This window comes from Gymnogyps californianus, chromosome 15 (assembly GCF_018139145.2).
Source record: "Gymnogyps californianus isolate 813 chromosome 15, ASM1813914v2, whole genome shotgun sequence".
Lineage (NCBI taxonomy): Eukaryota > Metazoa > Chordata > Aves > Accipitriformes > Cathartidae > Gymnogyps > Gymnogyps californianus.
The window spans coordinates 17,933,957-17,950,194 of NC_059485.1; the positions used below are offsets into that span (position 1 = coordinate 17,933,957).

General features: G+C 54.7%; 1 protein-coding gene across 1 annotated transcript in view; it reads left to right on the forward strand.

Moving 5' to 3' along the window:
- The window catches only part of WDR90 (WD repeat domain 90), a 31,525-nt gene extending 15,347 nt beyond the window's left edge, over positions 1–16,178 (forward strand). The window contains exons 23-43 of the mRNA XM_050906210.1: positions 397–558; positions 845–973; positions 1,529–1,662; positions 1,760–1,797; positions 2,289–2,408; positions 3,420–3,602; positions 4,455–4,555; positions 5,491–5,593; positions 6,043–6,164; positions 6,544–6,703; positions 8,147–8,337; positions 8,612–8,780; positions 9,133–9,244; positions 9,821–9,992; positions 10,751–10,873; positions 11,058–11,238; positions 11,710–11,840; positions 12,862–13,005; positions 14,178–14,297; positions 14,813–14,897; positions 15,740–16,178. Of these exons, the coding sequence (XP_050762167.1) occupies positions 397–558; positions 845–973; positions 1,529–1,662; positions 1,760–1,797; positions 2,289–2,408; positions 3,420–3,602; positions 4,455–4,555; positions 5,491–5,593; positions 6,043–6,164; positions 6,544–6,703; positions 8,147–8,337; positions 8,612–8,780; positions 9,133–9,244; positions 9,821–9,992; positions 10,751–10,873; positions 11,058–11,238; positions 11,710–11,840; positions 12,862–13,005; positions 14,178–14,297; positions 14,813–14,897; positions 15,740–15,897 (2,838 nt within the window). The 3' untranslated portion in view covers positions 15,898–16,178. The remainder of the gene's footprint in view (positions 1–396; positions 559–844; positions 974–1,528; positions 1,663–1,759; positions 1,798–2,288; positions 2,409–3,419; positions 3,603–4,454; positions 4,556–5,490; positions 5,594–6,042; positions 6,165–6,543; positions 6,704–8,146; positions 8,338–8,611; positions 8,781–9,132; positions 9,245–9,820; positions 9,993–10,750; positions 10,874–11,057; positions 11,239–11,709; positions 11,841–12,861; positions 13,006–14,177; positions 14,298–14,812; positions 14,898–15,739) is intronic.
- The last annotated feature ends 60 nt before the right edge of the window (positions 16,179–16,238 follow it).

Below are 16,238 nucleotides of genomic sequence, written 5' to 3' on the forward strand. Positions count from 1 at the left end.
GCATCAGATGAGAGAGATCAAGGGCCTTGGGCACCAGCAGTGTTGGAGAGGGCCCTTCCCTCCACAGCAGATGCTTGCTCAGGGTGCTTACAATGAGCTTTGTTTTCCATTCTGTGAAACAGAAACAACAAAGTCAAGGTTTCTTCTTCTCTGGCTTCATTCCCCCCTAGAAAGATAGTTTGGAGAAGTGTTGTGTAGACTGTCAGCTCCGACCTCTCTTTGTGAGCGGCTCTCCTGGGCAGCAGGGACATTGCCTGGGCCTGCAGCCCTCATTAGGTGGGAAGGGAAGGGTCTCGGGGGCTCCGTAGCCTCGTGTTAGGAGAGCCACGAGAGCAATCCTGAGGCTTCTGCAGTATTTGCTCCAGGACGTTTGTTCGGTAGCTCCTTGTTTCACAGCTGCTGAGGGTGGACATCAGCATCCTCAATTTGAACAGCACGGCCTTGGACTCGGCAGTGAGAGTCTGCTTTGCTCCTGTGCCTCGAGGCGAGCTCCTGGTATCCACTTCTTCCAATAAAATCCTCGTGCTTGATGCAAAAACGGGACGACTGGTGCGAGAGGTAGGACACTATGAAATTCATGCGCTGACGTCTCATGTCGTGTGGGGCTTGGGCACTTCATGTCACTGTAGGGGGCTAAATGAGAGAACAGCTCATCCTGGAGTTCACAGGCTTCAAGGAAACACATGAGCAGCAAGCCTCTAGCTATCCTGGTGTGGTCGTGCTCAGGGTGAGCCTGAGCTTGTCTTTGTTTTCCGTGCTGTCACGCTCCTGTCCTCTTGCTGAAGCATAAGTAAGGACGTGAACTAGCTCAGTTAACGCTGCTGCTGCCGTTTCTTGTCCTCAGGTGTCTCCCGTGCACAAGCTGTCCTGTTCTTCCTTGGTGTTGAGCAAGGATGGCAGCTACCTGCTCACTGCTGGCGACAAAGTTATCAAAGTGTGGGACTATCAGATGCGCTTCGATATCAACTTCCAGGTACTGCCCACAAAGGGAGGGAAGGGGGTTGGTGTTGCCCTGATCAAGCATTTCTAAATCCCTGGAGAAGAGAGCAGCAAACGCCCTCTGTGTGACTTGGCCCGGTGTCCCCAGTCCCAGTTTGCCCAGCAGCTGAGAAATGCAGCCCTATTCCCCCACTGTAATAACGCCCGGCACCGAGCGCAGGCTGGGGCTGCCAAAGCACCGCGCGCAGTGAGACCCTCTGCGAAGGACAGAGGTAGATGTTACCTCTGTGCTAGGGACGGAGCCACCCAGAGAAGAAAACGGCTCGCCCAGGGTTTCGGAGGTATTGAGAGCTGGGATAAGACCTTGGGGGTTTTCAGCTTCTGCTTCCTTCTCCAGATCAGTGTGCTGAAGGTCAACCCTAGGTTGACCAACCCTAGGTCTGAGCACTGTAGGTGTGGGGCTGGCCTCTGAGAGGATCTTCTGCTGAGGGGTGTAAGGCCCTGGCTGCGCAGGGCAGGGAGTGGAGTAACCACCATCCTGATAGGACAGGCGTGGTGACGGAGAAGGTCCAGGCGTGCTCTCTCCCAGGTGTACATCGGCCACTCGGAGCCGGTGCGCCAGGTGGCCTTCACCCCAGACCAACGGCACGTCATCAGCGTTGGAGATGCCGTCTTCCTCTGGGATTTCCTGGCTCTGCCTGCGGAGAGGTCACCCCCAGCCGGGTAAGTGCACGGTGCTGGGCAGTGCCTTCCCCTGCTTCCCCTTACCTCCCCTGCCCCGTCCCCTCTCGGTGTAACGCCGGTCTCCTTGCCTTTCCAGGGCTCGTTCCTCCGAGTCCGCTCTGCTGCCGGGAGCAGGTGAGTTTGCCTCCTCCCATGAGTTGCGCTGGCCGGCAGGTCGGCAGCTCCTCCACCGCTGCTCTTCATGGCAGAGGGGAGGGGTTGGGGGGTTTTGGTTCCCTCCAAACCAAAGAGGTTGGGGAGTCAGATAGCGGGGGGGCTAACCAGCTAATTAGCCCCAAAGGACAGTCTCCAATTAACTGGCACCTCTCAGTGGGAGTCTGCCAAGGAGGGGATGTTCTGAGCAGAGCCGCTCTGGGTTTTCTGGCAGGTCTTTCAGCTTTTGCCTTCTGTCTTTCCCTGCCTCCATCTCTTCTGTCTTCTTTTTCCCTGCCCGCACTGTCCCTGTCTCTCTCTGTCCCTCCCTTTCTTGAAAGACAGAGGAGAAGTGATTCCTCCTGTGTAGGAGGAAGCTGGAGAAATATGCTTGGAGGTATCACCATTGATCAACCCAGGATGAGAGGATCTAAGGGATGACGGAAGTTACACAAACCCTTTTCTTTTCACAGATGGGAGCTCTGAGAAGCTAAAGGATGCCTCTGAGACACCTCGGCAGACAGTGCCTCTTCCACTGTTGTCCTCACCACCGTGTTTGGATGTCAGCTCTGTCCACCAAGCGGGATGTCAAAGTAAGAGGAGCTGCTTGTAAGAAAGGGGAAAATTAATCCGGTTTTAGGAAAAACTCCTTGCCTAGTTCAGCAGCATCCTTGGAGCCGTCCCTGCCCGTGATCCCCTTCCCGCAGACTGACAGACCAGTCTGCGCTTTCCTTCCCCTGACTTGGCCAAAGCCAGCCAGAGGTGTTGGGGTTCAGCACCGCTTTATCCTCTGTTCTCCTCCGTAGACTAAGCTGCTGGCACAGCTTCTCTGAGGGCTACGGGAAATACCTTGCTGGACATGCCCAGGTGTCGGGGTTTAACCCCAGCCGGCAACGAAGCCCCACACAGCCGCTCGCTCACTCCTCCCCCAGTGGGATGGGGGAGAGAATCCGAAGAGTAAAAGTGAGAAAACTCGTGGGTTGAGATAAAGACAGTTTAATAGGTTATGCAAAAGCCGCGCACGCAAGCAAAGCAAAACAAGGAATTCATTCACTCCTTCCCGTCGGCAGGCAGGTGCTCAGCCATCTCCAGGAAAGCAGGGCTCCATCACGCGTAACGGTTACTTGGGCAGACAAACGCCATCACTCTGAACGTCCCCCCCTTCCTCCTTCTTCCCCCAGCTCTCTATGCTGAGCACGACATCCTATGGTCTGGAATATCCCTTTGGGCAGTCGGGGTCAGCTGTCCCGGCTGCGTCCCCTCCCAACTCCTTGTGCACCCCCAGCCTCCTCGCTGGTGGGGTGGGGTGAGGAGCAGAAACGGCCCTGACTCTGTGTAAGCACTGCTCAGCAGTAGGGAAAACATCCCTGTGTTATCAACCCTGTTTCCAGCACAAATCCAAAAGGTAGCCCCATACCAGCTACTATGAAGAAAATTAACTCTATCCCAGCCAAAACCAGCACACCAGGAGGAAATGTCTGCTTTGCCCTCCACCCTCACAGATGGGCTGGTACACGGAACAGGAGAATGACACTGCCGGTCACACATGAAGCAGTCCTGAAGGACACGGATGGCTCTGTCCTTCCACTAATTTTTCTCTTCAGGTATTTTCTCCGAGTCAGAAAAGGAGGAGGAAGCAGGTCTGCCAGGCAGCAGCAGGATGGTGGCAAACGGAGACAAAGATGCCTCGGTCCTTGTGGTGGAGTCGGTCAGAAACGAGGAGCTTGTTGTTGTGAGGCCCAAAGTGAGGCAGGAGAGCTCAAGGTCTCCTGGAGAATCGGCAAACGGTAAATCGGAGTATTCCCGTCTTGTACAGAGCTTGGCTCCTTAGGGGCACGATGTGTGCACGCCTGCATGGCAGCTTGGTCTATCCCTGAAAAATAAAGATCATTATTAATATGGAACAGATAGACCCGGACACGTGCTCTGAGTTGTGAGACGAAGAGCAGCAATGTGTTCCTCGGGGCTCTTCCCTTGGGTGTGATGTACGAAGGGAAGTCAGTATTGAGGGAAACTCATGTTGGTCCCCAAGACTGCTTGTTTTTCTGGCCCTTTCCCTGCTGCTGCTTCTAGGCACACCAGCAGCATCTCTCCAGCTTGGAGCCAATATCATCTCCAAGTGGCACGTTCTATTAAACCCGGCTGAAATTAAAGCTCCCAATGTCTCTATTAATAGATGCACGGCCTCAAAGCTGCAGCAGTTCGTGGCGAGCTGCCAGAAGCAGGCAGCTGCCAGCGCTCAGCCCCAGGCAGGACTTGTTGGAAAGCTTCAACATAAAACTCTGCCTCCGCCGCTCTCGTTAAAGACCTCTTTCTAGCTGTGTGGCTTATGCTTTCGCAGCGATGCCCAGGGCACGCAGCGTGGATGCCCTTAGGCTGTTTGCAGGGTGGCGTGGCTGAGCGGGATGATGGGGGGAGATGGATGTTCCTCCTTTGCTCCTGGGGAGCTGGTGCTTTTCCTACAGCCGGTCACGTAGTCATGTAGGAGCTTGTGTGACTCTGCAGTCTGATTTTTTTTTTGCCTCGTGTCTGTGTGTACGCACATATACAGCATCTGAACGGACAGCAAGCCGCAGCCTAGCCCAAACCGTTCCCAGGAGCAGCATCCTATAGGTACTGTTTTCTTCTTTGTGTGGCAGAACCCCGAAAGGAGACCAAAAGCCCCAAGTCCCAATGCTCCGTCCGCCCAGATTCCTACCGGCATTTCACTCCTCGCTTTAAGGCATCGGTGCCCCCCCAGGTGAGAGTTGTGCCAGGGCTGGTTACCTGGGCAGGTGGCGAACAAGCGTTTTGGGGCTGGGGTAGGTGGATTTTCCAAATTGTTTCCATTTTGTTCTCTATTTGAAAGCAATTTGTGAAATATACCCCTGGGCCTGATGTTCAATTAGCAACTCCTAACATTAGTTCCCCTTTCTCCTCTACACGCAGCTCTTTCCAGACTAGTAAAAAGAGAGTTGTGATCAACTCTCTTTCTGTTCAGCTAATCTGCATACATTTCTATTCAAAAGAAATGGAAATGGCAGGCGCTATTGAAAGCGAAAGACGAGTGAGCAATGGAGTGATTCATCGTGCACCCATATTTACGAGCAGATGCGTTGGCAGAGCAGGCTGGGGAAGGCGATCCATCGAGCATAGTGAAGATAGTCAAGGCACAGCTCTCGCTCTGTTAACAAACAGAGCAATAATAAAACAGAAACTTAACCTTTTCCTAAGCTCTGCTGTTCACGGTGCTGAGAGAAAAGCTACGTTCAGCTTGCACCCTCAATTCTCTCCTCTGTCCCTCCACCTGGTAGCATTTTTTTCCCCCCGCTGTCTTCCTATTGAAACATCTACATCCCCAAGTCAGCAAAACCCACTGAACTCTTTCCCAGCAGGATTAGCAGCTGCTCATCGGCTGGGCAGTTGCTGCCAGCCTGTTTTGTGCCCCATCTGAAAGCATCTCTGCCTGCTTTTGCTGGTGCAGTTTCTCTTTTGTACGTATAAGTGTGCACTTTGGTATTCATCTGTTGATGTGCTGAACTTGAATTGTGTGAGTATTGGCAGGAATTTGCGTGTCGGGTGTGTGAGGATGTGTGTGTGCTTGAACGCACACTTTTTCTTACGTGGGTGTTGAATATACCTGACTGGGCCATCCTTCTAGAGCTTACTTTAAGCCAGTGTCTATTTTTCTTGCAGAGTTTCTTATCTCCTCCAGCTGGCAGTGAGGTCTTGAAGCTGAAAGCAGTGATCGGCTACAATGGGAATGGCAGAGGGAATATGGTGTGGAACCCGGACACAGGTACACCGGGAAGGCTCTGGAGGGGCGGGAGGGCCGTGTACTGAGCCAAGTTATGATCTCCTAGCTGTTGGGTGAGGATTTTTGCTTTAACACAGGGGTTCTTTGTGTTGGTAAAATCCAGTAACCCTTCTTCTTTGCTACGGGCAGACTCAGGCTTCAGTTGTTGAGTGGATAGAGCAGAAGGGAAAGCTCTCACAAAGGCCATCTTGCCTCCTTTCTCCAGGCTGGAGTGATGCCCAACAGCTTTGCTTTGCTTTGCTCAGGTTAGGGGAGTGAGATTTTACTCCACTCTCAACGTGATGGGAAGGATGCTGACAAGCTGCGTAGAAGAGTCAGCTTTTACGTATGACTGAAAAAAAGAATTCTCCTGAAATTGCAATGTAGGTTGTAGCGGGTGCTCTGTGTGAAGCCTTTACGTGCAAACATCCCGTCTCCTCCTCCTCTGCTAGGCTTCTTCGCCTACACCTGTGGCTGCGTCATCGTGGTTGAAGACCTGCACTCGGGATCACAGAATCACTGGCTTGGCCACGCAGAGGAGATCTCTACGCTCGCCGTCAGCCACGATGCCCAGGTAGGAGAGGCTTCTGCTGCCCCGGGCTGGGCTTTGTCTGTGTCACTTTGGGCTAAAGGAGTGTCACAGACTAAAATCCCCTTTGTCCGTTCCTTCTTCTGCCTGCTGCATGGAGACCTGGGGTTATGGAAATACAAGAAACGGTTTTGGAGCCTAGCTGTCCGTCGTGCTGGCTCAGCGTGACAGTAAAGGCTGCTCCCTTCCTCTGGGTGACGCTGCCATTCCCTCCTGCCGTCAGCTGATGGTTGTTCTCACAGAATTTTCCATTTGCCAACCACATCACTTTAATTTGAGACTAATAGTTGCTAAGACTAACTAACTAATGAAGCGTTCTCTAATTACTTACCAAGGTCTCAGTGACAACATATTGTTCTGTTAGGTTCTTGCCTCTGCCTCAGGAAAGAGGAATGGAGACTCCCATTGTCAGATCTGCATCTGGAACGTCCAGGATGGGGCTTGCACGGCAAGTCTCTTCCATCACGAGACGCAAGTACAAGCCATGGCATTCTCTCGGGATGATAGATTCCTTGTTACCCTCGGTGAGTACCCCTGTAACCCCAGGTGTGGGTGCAGGAGTACACCCTAGAGTAGACAGCTCCTGGGAGGAAGATGTGTAATACCTGCGAGATACGTACCAGGCTCGTGCGTATGAAGCTGTTGCTTGGTAGCCTTGGGACAATGGATAATGCAGCACGTAAAACTGGAAGTGATCTCGGGTCCTCCCGGGAGTGACCGCCTGCAGAGGTACTCTTTGCAGCTGAGCGTGCTTCCAGGGCGCTGTCGGCAGCGTTTCGAGGGGAAGCACGCACCCTGTGCGTCTCAGCCGCAGGCATGAACGCTGGGCTCCCCCCAGCTCCCCTTCCGTTCTTTCTCATTGCCCCAGCTAGCTTGTTTTTCTTGAAGTTACAGCTTTCTGCTCCTGGCTCACTAGTGCTTGTTAAGCCTGTGTAAATAGTTTGCAGTTGCTATATGTAGTGTCCAAAGGGAAAAGCCTTCTTCTGGACTTCTTATTGCTGCTTAGGTGGAATTGCATAGAAGGAGCCAGGCTTCAAACTGTGAGCCTCCTGCCAGGCAGCGATGCCAGCACAAGATGGACGCTCAAGCTGTCTGTTTTGTTTAGGCAGGGGACATTTAAAGGACAAATATGCAATTAGTAAGTTTTTGTTTTGCATGAGAGAGGACCTGTGGAGCAGGCAATACATTCTCTCTGGGCTGGTGAGTCTGCCCTTGGAAAAAAGCAAGCTTTGCTGGAGAGAAAGAGAGCTTTGTGCTCTCCACGGAGCAGCGTGGGAGAGGAGCCCTCCTCCTCCTCCAGCTCCGGTCTGGGCTGCAGAGAAGAGAAAAGCTGGAAGTCTCCACTGAGCTTGTGGAGCCTGGGAAAGGCAGCAGGAGAGCACTGTGCTCCGGAGCTGTGTGGGAGCTGGGGATGTTTGCCATCACAAAGGCCAGTGCCTTCTGCTGCCACCCAGATACAGTGGCTTCCATTAAGGTCAGCTCCCATCTCAGCTTTGAGCTCAGCAAAGGTGACATCCCTTTCTTACTTCAAGACTGCTGTTAGCCCTGAGTGCACAGTATCACTGCGGGGCTTATGTGGGCCATACGTTGAGGTGTGCAGTAGCTCCTAAGGATGTAGAAACAGCAGAAAACCCGCTCTGCCTGCTGAAATCCCTACCACGCCAGCCGTCGGCTGGTCTGAACGCTGGCTGCAGACCCCGCTGCAGGGCCAGATTTGCTACAACCTCCAGCATGAAGTGTTGGGCCAGTTATATCCGTCCTCAACTCAGATGAGGACCCATCATGTCGTACAGCTTTTGCTGAGCACGCGAGGAGCCGTGTCCATGCCTGGGACAATGTTCGCAGCAGTTGTCTCCGAACAACTGGGACAAGGGGGTGACACAGTTGATGCGTGCGTGCAGTCTGTATGCTTGTGAGCATCCTCAGGCTGCAGAATTTCCTCCTACTGTCTTTCCTGTTCTACCCAGGGGACTACAGCGATCAAACCATTGCTCTGTGGAATACCTACACTTACGAACTCATGTCGTCGACTCGTATCTCGGAGCCAGTCCATGACGTGGCTTTTAGTCCTCTTTCTCACAGAGAACTGGCCTGCGTCGGGAAGGGAGCCGTGATGTTTTGGCTGTTGGAGCAGCAGGGAGCTGATGTCAACCTCAAGGTAAAGCTCAGTTTTACTGTCTTTTAAAATTTCTCTTCAGCATCTCTGACTTCTTTTCCAAGCCCCTGGTGAGTGCGATGGAGGCTCTGCCCCCACAGGTCTGTGAGAGGTGATGATTTCTCTTAGTGAGATGATGTTGGCTGGCCGCGAGTAGTTTTCAGTTGTATTTGAGGCATTAACTGCGTGAATTGAGGGTAGGAGGAGGTGGGTTTTTTTCCTGATGTAGGTAAGCACCATATTCTCTTTCATGTTTCTGTTTTACGTGCTCCGGCAGGTTCATCGCGCCCCTGCCCCGGACATGTTAGGGCCGGTGGAGCTGACCTCTCTCTGTTACGGTGCCGACACTCTTCTTTATAGTGGGACCAACTCAGGCCAGATCTGCGTGTGGGACACCGAGACTAATTGCTGCTTCATGACGTGGGAGGCCGACGAGGGTGAGATCGGTGGGTGCAGATGCCCCGGGCATCTGTCAGGGCTGTAACAGGGAACTTGTTAGGAAAGAAGAGCAATGAGCTTGCAGATCTCCAATTTCAGCTGTGCTGGGAAAACCAGTTTGCTGTGTCGGATGCGAGATGCGTGGGGTGACAATGGATCTGTGACCTGGGTTTTCTCGGGGTCCTGGGTTTCCTGGGGGGTTCACCTCTAGTCTGTAAAAATTCTGGGTATTGGGCTGTAGAAGATCCCCACTGCTCTACCCGAATGAATCAGTGGCCTGGCTGGCAGGAGCACACCTTGGGCGATGGCCGAGAGCGGTGGATATTCACGGGTGCCCTTCGTTCCCCCGTGGCCTCCCAGGTGTGCTGGTGTGTCGGCGCAACAGGCTGGTGAGCGGCAGCAACGCGAAACGCATCCGCCTGTGGGCAGTGGCCGCCGTGCCGGAGCTGAGGCTGAAAGGTCCCGATGCCAGGTAGGAGGTCGTGGCCCCAGCGTCCCCGCTGCGCTCGCGCCCGTCTCACCGTGCTCTTGAGATGCTCTTCCCCTCATCTGGCAGCTCCCAGGACCTGTCTGAGAGGTGGCTTTTCACGGACAGACATCGGCTCTGCCTGCAACCACGCTGCTCCTGTCGCTCTTCATCCTTAGCTTTTCCTCTCCATCCCGTGACTACTGATTCTTTCTGTCTGGATCTTTTTACTGAATTTTTGCCACAGGTAGCCGAACCCTCTTAATACTGGAAATGGGTGGAGTTTATCATGCCTGAAGTTTGTGTCGGTGATTTGTAGGAACTCCTTTAAGAGAATTAGTGAAAATACATTGCCTTTGTTTCTTCTCTCGCGCTGTTGCATCCCCTATTTTCTTTCTTTCCTATAAAAGATGGTTGCAGTGCAAATGCAACGGTAGTCACTGTTCAATGTACAGGAGCCCCTCATTGAACCATTTAGCTGCAAATACATGACTGGGCTCATTAGAAAATTGCATTTAAAGGAGGCAGAGTGGCTGTTCCAACAGTTGAGCCAGTCCTTTCTCGCATCCTCCTTTCCTCCAGGTCTAGCTCGGTCCTGCTGGAACATGAGATCACCCTCGATGGGACGATAGTCAGTGCAGCCTTTGATGACTCTCTAGAAATGGGAATTGTGGGCACCACCGCAGGAACCCTGTGGTACATCAACTGGACGGAGAGCACAAGCATCCGACTGATCAGCGGCCACAAGAACAAGGTTAGAGGGGCTGGAGTGGTTTGTCCCGCAGAGCAGCGAGTGCTGTGCCTGCTGTCTGTGCCCTGGGAAGCATGTGCAGGCTGCAGAAGCGTTCCCTGGTTTGGCCATGGGAGAGGTCAGGGAGCTGCAGGGCTCGCTAGTGCTGACAGGACGACATGGAGGAGTCTACAGGGAACTGTGCGCACTGAGGAGTCCAACATCAAGAAGTCTGAGCTCATCCGCTCTGGCCTTCGGTGTTTTAACAGCCTCAGCCCGGGAGGAGCTGTGGGCCTTTCTGCTGGAGCAGAAGAATGTAGTTTGCAGTCACTAAAGCTTCGTTCCTGAGCGCTGCGACTTCTGCCTGCCTTCTGTTTACTAGCTGGACATCCATATTGGATAACGTTTTCTGTGCCTAAAATATAAACAAAAAAACCAGGCGAAGAATGACTGTTTTGAATTTTGCTGCTGTTTTGGGGTATCTTTATGCTACAGAAAAAAGATTTCAAATGCTAGAAGAGAAGGTATTTTACTTACACCTACGTTGCATAGTGCCTGGTCCTAGCTTTGGGGTTAGATTTACTGGTTTGCATTACAAGCCTAGTTGTCAGCCCAAGATTTAAGGACAAAACCAAAGCACCCCACCTTCCTTTACGTCTGGGGCTTCTTGTCTGATATCTCCCGTGAGAGGGGTCCTGGGGGATGAGAGGGCAGAGGAGCTGATGTCCTCTCGGCTGCGGCATTTGTAGGGCCCCTGTTCCCCATCTTGTTTCTCACTGCAGGTGACTGAAGTGTGCTTCAGTCCTGACGAGACTCACTGCGCAACGTGCGGGGAAGACGGCAGCGTGAGGATTTGGTCTCTGGGCAGCATGGAGCTGGTGGTACAGTTTCAGGTGCTCAACCAGGTAATTGTTCGTGGTACGTCAATCTCTTCCTCTTGGTAGAGGGCCCAGTCCACTCCTTGGGATTGCAAGGACCGCTGTGTCCTTGCGGAGCAGACTAAAGCTGGAGAAATACTTGCAGGTGGAGCTTTTAGTTCGCTTGCTGTCTTCACTGTGTCATTGGGTCTCTGCCCTGGTTCCTTTGCAGAGCTGCCAGTGCCTGGCCTGGAAGCCTTGTCCCGTCGTTGCGTGGGGAGCTGAGAGCCAGCATGTAGTGGCAGGGTACAGTGATGGCACCATCCGCGTGTTCAGCATTTCCAGGACGGAGATGGAGCTGAAAATGCACCCCCATGCCGTTGCACTGACGGCAATTGCCTACTCCACAGACGGTGAGGCTGCGTGTTATAACAGTGGGGAGACGTTGCCTCGGGGAGCGATGGCTTGGTTGTGCCTGGGTTACCCTGACCTCCGGCCGCTCTGCGTACTGGTGACCTGCCCAAAAACCTGGGGCCAGGGAGAGCCAGAGAACTTGTATCAATGAGCTCTGGTAGCTCTGCCAGCTGAGCCTGTGGTAAATGGGACACGGGAGGTACATTGGCAATGGTACAGCAAAGGGGTTCGGGTACAACAAACGTGCCTTTGTGTCCTCCTGCTTACAATCTACAGCGGCTCTTCTTCAGCGTGGAGTTTTAATGGGTGTCTCCGAGACATCTCATCTTACCCAGCCCTTGACTCAGATGTTCCCAGCCTTTCATGGTGTTTTGGGACACCGGTATCCCATGACCTTGGACCTTTCTGCTATGGGCTTTTTCTTCTCCTACAAGAAGTGTCCCATTCTCTTCTCTTTCCTCTGCCCACAGGCGAAATGATCTTATCGGGGGGCAAGGATGGGCTCGTGGCTGTCAGCAACCCTCGCACCGGAATGACTATCCGCGTCCTTGCTGACCACAAAGGCTCCCCCATCACCATCCTCCAGTGCACCAGGAAGCAGGTGAGACCTCACCCTCTGCCCCGGCGCTGCGCAGGAGCGAGTCCCCGGTGTGTCACTGCGCAGCTGTTGGAAGCGGCGTGGCCAGGTCGGTCAGCGAGTTTGCTTCGTTGTCCCTTGCTTTTCCTCTTCGGGACCCCATCCCCTCCAATAATTTCTGTTCAGTTCTTCTAGGGATATATTCAGTGGAGTAAAGCCCACGCATTGCAGGTGGAACCCTGAGCGAGGCTGTGCCTGCGGGCAGGGGGACCTTTGGTGGCTGTTGTAGACACACCGCACGCAGACGTGATGTGTGCCTGCGCCGCAGGCTCTCGGAGAGCAGCACCCCTTGAGAGCAGCCCGGGCTCTGAGCTTTCAGCCCCTGTGCCCCCAAGAAAGGGCTCGGCGTGCTTTCCCCGCTTCGCTCCTTGGCAGCCTGGCCTCCTGTGTGTAGCTGGCTCTTTGTACGGTTCCTCTGTGGAGCTAGGAAGACTTGGTTGTGCAGCCGTGTGACAGTTTTAGCATCTTCTTTGTCCTTCTCTTCACGGAGAGTCTTTTTTCTTTGCACAGCAGAAATGAGAATAATTGTGCCTGAGTTCTCAGGCTTTAAAATCATCTGTGCTGCAAGGCTGTGTTCCCTGGTAATTCTAGACTTAGGAGATCCTCCTCAGTTTTAGGTGAAGGACATTGTTAGGGGACACGCGGTATGTGCAAGCACTCCCCTAGGAGATGTGCAGATCCAGAGGGCGTCCCGGGGAAGAGATCTGTGTTGTTCAGGCCAGGCACTCACCCCTCCTCCAGCAGCCTCTTCTGCCGGGGCTTTCAGCCCGAGCGTGCCGCTGGTTCCGGTCCCACCGTTTCCTTGTCCTACTTTATCATGATAAGTGACTTTAAGTACTGCCCAAATGGAGGTTAATCCCGGCGTTGATCCCCCTACGGCATAAGCCTGTGTTCCCGCAGCTCCTGCCCCACGCTAGCTCTAGTGGCAGCTTTCCCTAAAGCTTCTGTACTGCCAGAGTCACAGCGTTGCGTTTATCTTCCGTAGTACCGCGACTTTGGGGTGGAAGGAGGCGAGCTCTGGCTGGCTACCAGCTCGGACCGGCGGGTCAGCATCTGGGCCTCCGACTGGCTGAAGGATAAGTGCGAGCTCCTCGACTGGCTCAGCTTCCCGGCTCCTGCCGGCCCCGAGGTGAGCGTGGCGCCTGCCAGCCCCTGCCTGCTCGTGGCGTGGGTCTCGGCACCAGCCGAGCCGGAGGAGGGATGCCTCAAGGCTCTGAGCAGGACGAGGCCAAAGAAAGAGCGTGTGCTTAGGAAAGTCATCTTCGTTAGTTCTGCTGCTCATAGAGTATCTTGTTAATGCAGCTTCTTGCGTGTCGAAAGGCAGCAGGAATTGTAGCAGTGCCTAACCGCCGGGAAGCACTGACTTTAGTAAGCGTGAGGAGTCAAAAACCGCATCTGCACAGAGCTGACACCCCTGTGCTACGCAAAACAGAGCACAGGCAGCAGCGAGCACAGTGTGCAGAAGATGGACCAAATCATGAGCGTGCTGCTAACTTTGACACTCCCAAAGAGCATGAATATTCAGAGCCAGGAGCCCAGTGATGGGTTCATAGAGCCAAGTACTCTAGCCCTGTGTGTCTGTGATGCTTTGTAGAACCCTTTGGCTCCAACCCTGGTGTGGGATTTGGGCAGCAGGACACCTGCTAGAAAGGGATGAGGGTCTGTATCGGAGAGGACGTGGAGATGGTCCCCGGTACACGTGACATTGGCATGTAGAAGGGAGCTGGGTCTTTTCGGGGGGCAAGCAGTGGTGCCTCAGCCTGCCACCCTCAGGGCCCAGCACCATCCGGGCCCATGCAGCAGTTGGGTCCTGTCAACGCTTCTTCTGTTTGTTTCCAAAACGATGGATTTCCTCTCCATGAAGAAAACTCGTTACAGGTCTCCCCACAGTGAACAGGGGAAGGATTGATCTTGCATCCACTACTAAAGATCTATCTTCTGGGCCCTATTTTCTTGTGTTAAACCGATCCATAACCCAATCCCGCCTTCAAGCCCATGTAGCAATAATACCTCGGTGGAAATTCAACCTGTTGGACCCTCATGTGTCCCATTTTATGACAGTAAACAATTTGCTTCAGGTTTCCGTGGCAGTGTGTGGTTGCTCCTTGCTTTGCCGTGAGCGCATCTGAGACGGCAATGCAAGAGGGAGGAAACAGCCTCCATCATACTAATTTCCCGCTGCTCGGACACCCGCAGCCCAAGGGCTTGTGTCCCTCTGCGCTCTCCTTTTGTCCCCCACTGTGCTGGGTCGGGCTGGAGAAGCTAGCCTCCAATTTTGTTCCCTTTGGTTTCCCTCACCAGGGTCTCGGCAGCCTCCCACCCAGCCTGGCCGCCTTCTGCCCTTGGGAACCCGGTACCCTGGTCTACGTTGGCTTTGGGATGCAGAAGGAAGCCTTGTTTTACAGTCTGCGCGAGAAACAGGTACCTGTGCCCTGCCAGGGCAGCGCGGGCGCTCCTCTGCTGCTGCGGGGCCGTGGCTCCGTCGAACGAGGGGCAGCGGGGAGGAGGCAGTGCTGCCCTGCGTGTAAAGCCAAGTCTGAAGGTGTGGGGTGGGCTCGGGCAAGCAGCTGCTCAGGGCAACAGCTTTTCATCTCAGAAACTCCCCGAGTCTGGCCCAGGTGAGCGGCAGGGCCCTGCCCCTGCCTCGGGCTGTGTCTGGGCAGGCTGCCAGTCCCCGCTGCTGCCCTGCTGCCTTTCCATCTGACTGGAGGGGAAGGCGTTTGCTTTCAGGAGCGCTAACGGTCTCTAAATCGTTGAGTCTCCTCTGGAAAGCCGATGCCTTTGGCAGGTTTCTGAGCTCTGAGAGCTGCTGCGCATCTGTCAGCCTCCCCTTTGAGAGGAGCCCTTTACCCTCCTAACGACTGTCACTGCAGCAGCTCTGGTCTCCCGCCTTCTCATTCCTGAGGTGTCGGTGTGTTTCTCTTGCTGGAGCACAGGTAGTTGAGAAGATCTCCTTGCCGTACTTCGCCACATCGCTCAGCCTGTCTCCTGCAGCGCGCTTCATGGCTGTCGGCTTTGGTGGTGAGTATGGGAGAGTGCTGTGGGCTCTGCTGCCCAGGCTGCCTTGTCGCCAGGTTACCTTTGGTGGAGAGGGATCTCCCCTTCTTCCTGCGAGTCGGGGGGAAACCAAGCGTCCTTTTTCCTTTAAACAAGAGAGATGTGCACAAACACCAGCCCATATCCTCAGACCCTGGGAGCTACGGTCCTGGGACTGTGGGCAGGGTATCCGTCGGGCAAGGAGAAAGCTCCAGGAGACTCATAGGTCGGAAATGAGATGCATGAGCTCAGTCCTGTTTGTCAACGAGCAGGATTTGTCACTCGAATGACTTCTTGGGGTTATGGGCTGTCTTCATCTCTGTGGCTGAGCTACAGCCCGGGAGGCAGAGGCACGGGGACAATCAGCACCCTTCTCCTGTCAAGGGCACCTTGCTCCTGTAGCTGTTTGTATCTGCCTGGGGAGGCAGCACTTATGTCCATCCCACTCTGACAGCAGCCCCTGGGGCAGGCGTGGAGCTCACCCCGCTCTCAGAGCTGTGGGGCACCGGCCGAGCCCAGGGCCAGGTGCTTGGGGGGGTATAAGACAGCAGAGCTGCACTAACGGGTGCCGCCACATCCATTAGTGCAGTGTGACAGTCTCACACACAGCGTGGAGCTGCCATGTCATGCTCTCTCCCCATTACCAGCTGTTAATTGCCTGCTTGCTTTGGCAAGAAGCTGTCCCCTGTTGCTCAGCTTATTGACTCACAGCTCAGCAGCCAGGAGAGGGCCAGGGGGGTGACTGGGAATGGTGCTCCTGGCAGGGACAACCCCCATGGTGGCAAAGCCCCCTTCCCCCGGCACTGAGCCCCTTCCTTTCCCTACAGAACGGCTCCTGAGGCTGCTGCGCTGCCCCGCCAGCGATGCGCAGGACTACGCCGGCCACGATGACGCCGTCCACCTCTGCTGCTTCGCCCCCTCCGGCCGCCGCCTCCTCACAGCCTCCCACAGCGCCGTCCTTGTCTGGGAGCTCACGGACAGCTGAGCAAGGAGGCCTCTGAACCAGCGGCCTTCTCCAGCGGGGGAGGAAGGCGGGGAGGAAGGCCGGTGGTGTCCTCCGGGCCAGGCCCCAGCTCCCCTGGCCAGGCCCCGGCTTAGGCCTCACCCAGGCCCCAAGCAGGCCCCAGCCGTACCCTCTGCTCCGCCCGCGGGTTGCGGGGGCCGGTCGCGGCGGCGGGCCCGCAGGCCAGGCCCGGGCGGTTGCGGGATGCGTTTTACGGCCCCGTTTGCCCTTTTTGGTTTTTTTTTGTTAATAAAACATGGAAAGCTGAAAGCAGGAGGTCTGGGGGTGCTGCGCGCCGGCCCCGCCCGCCAGGGGGCGCCACT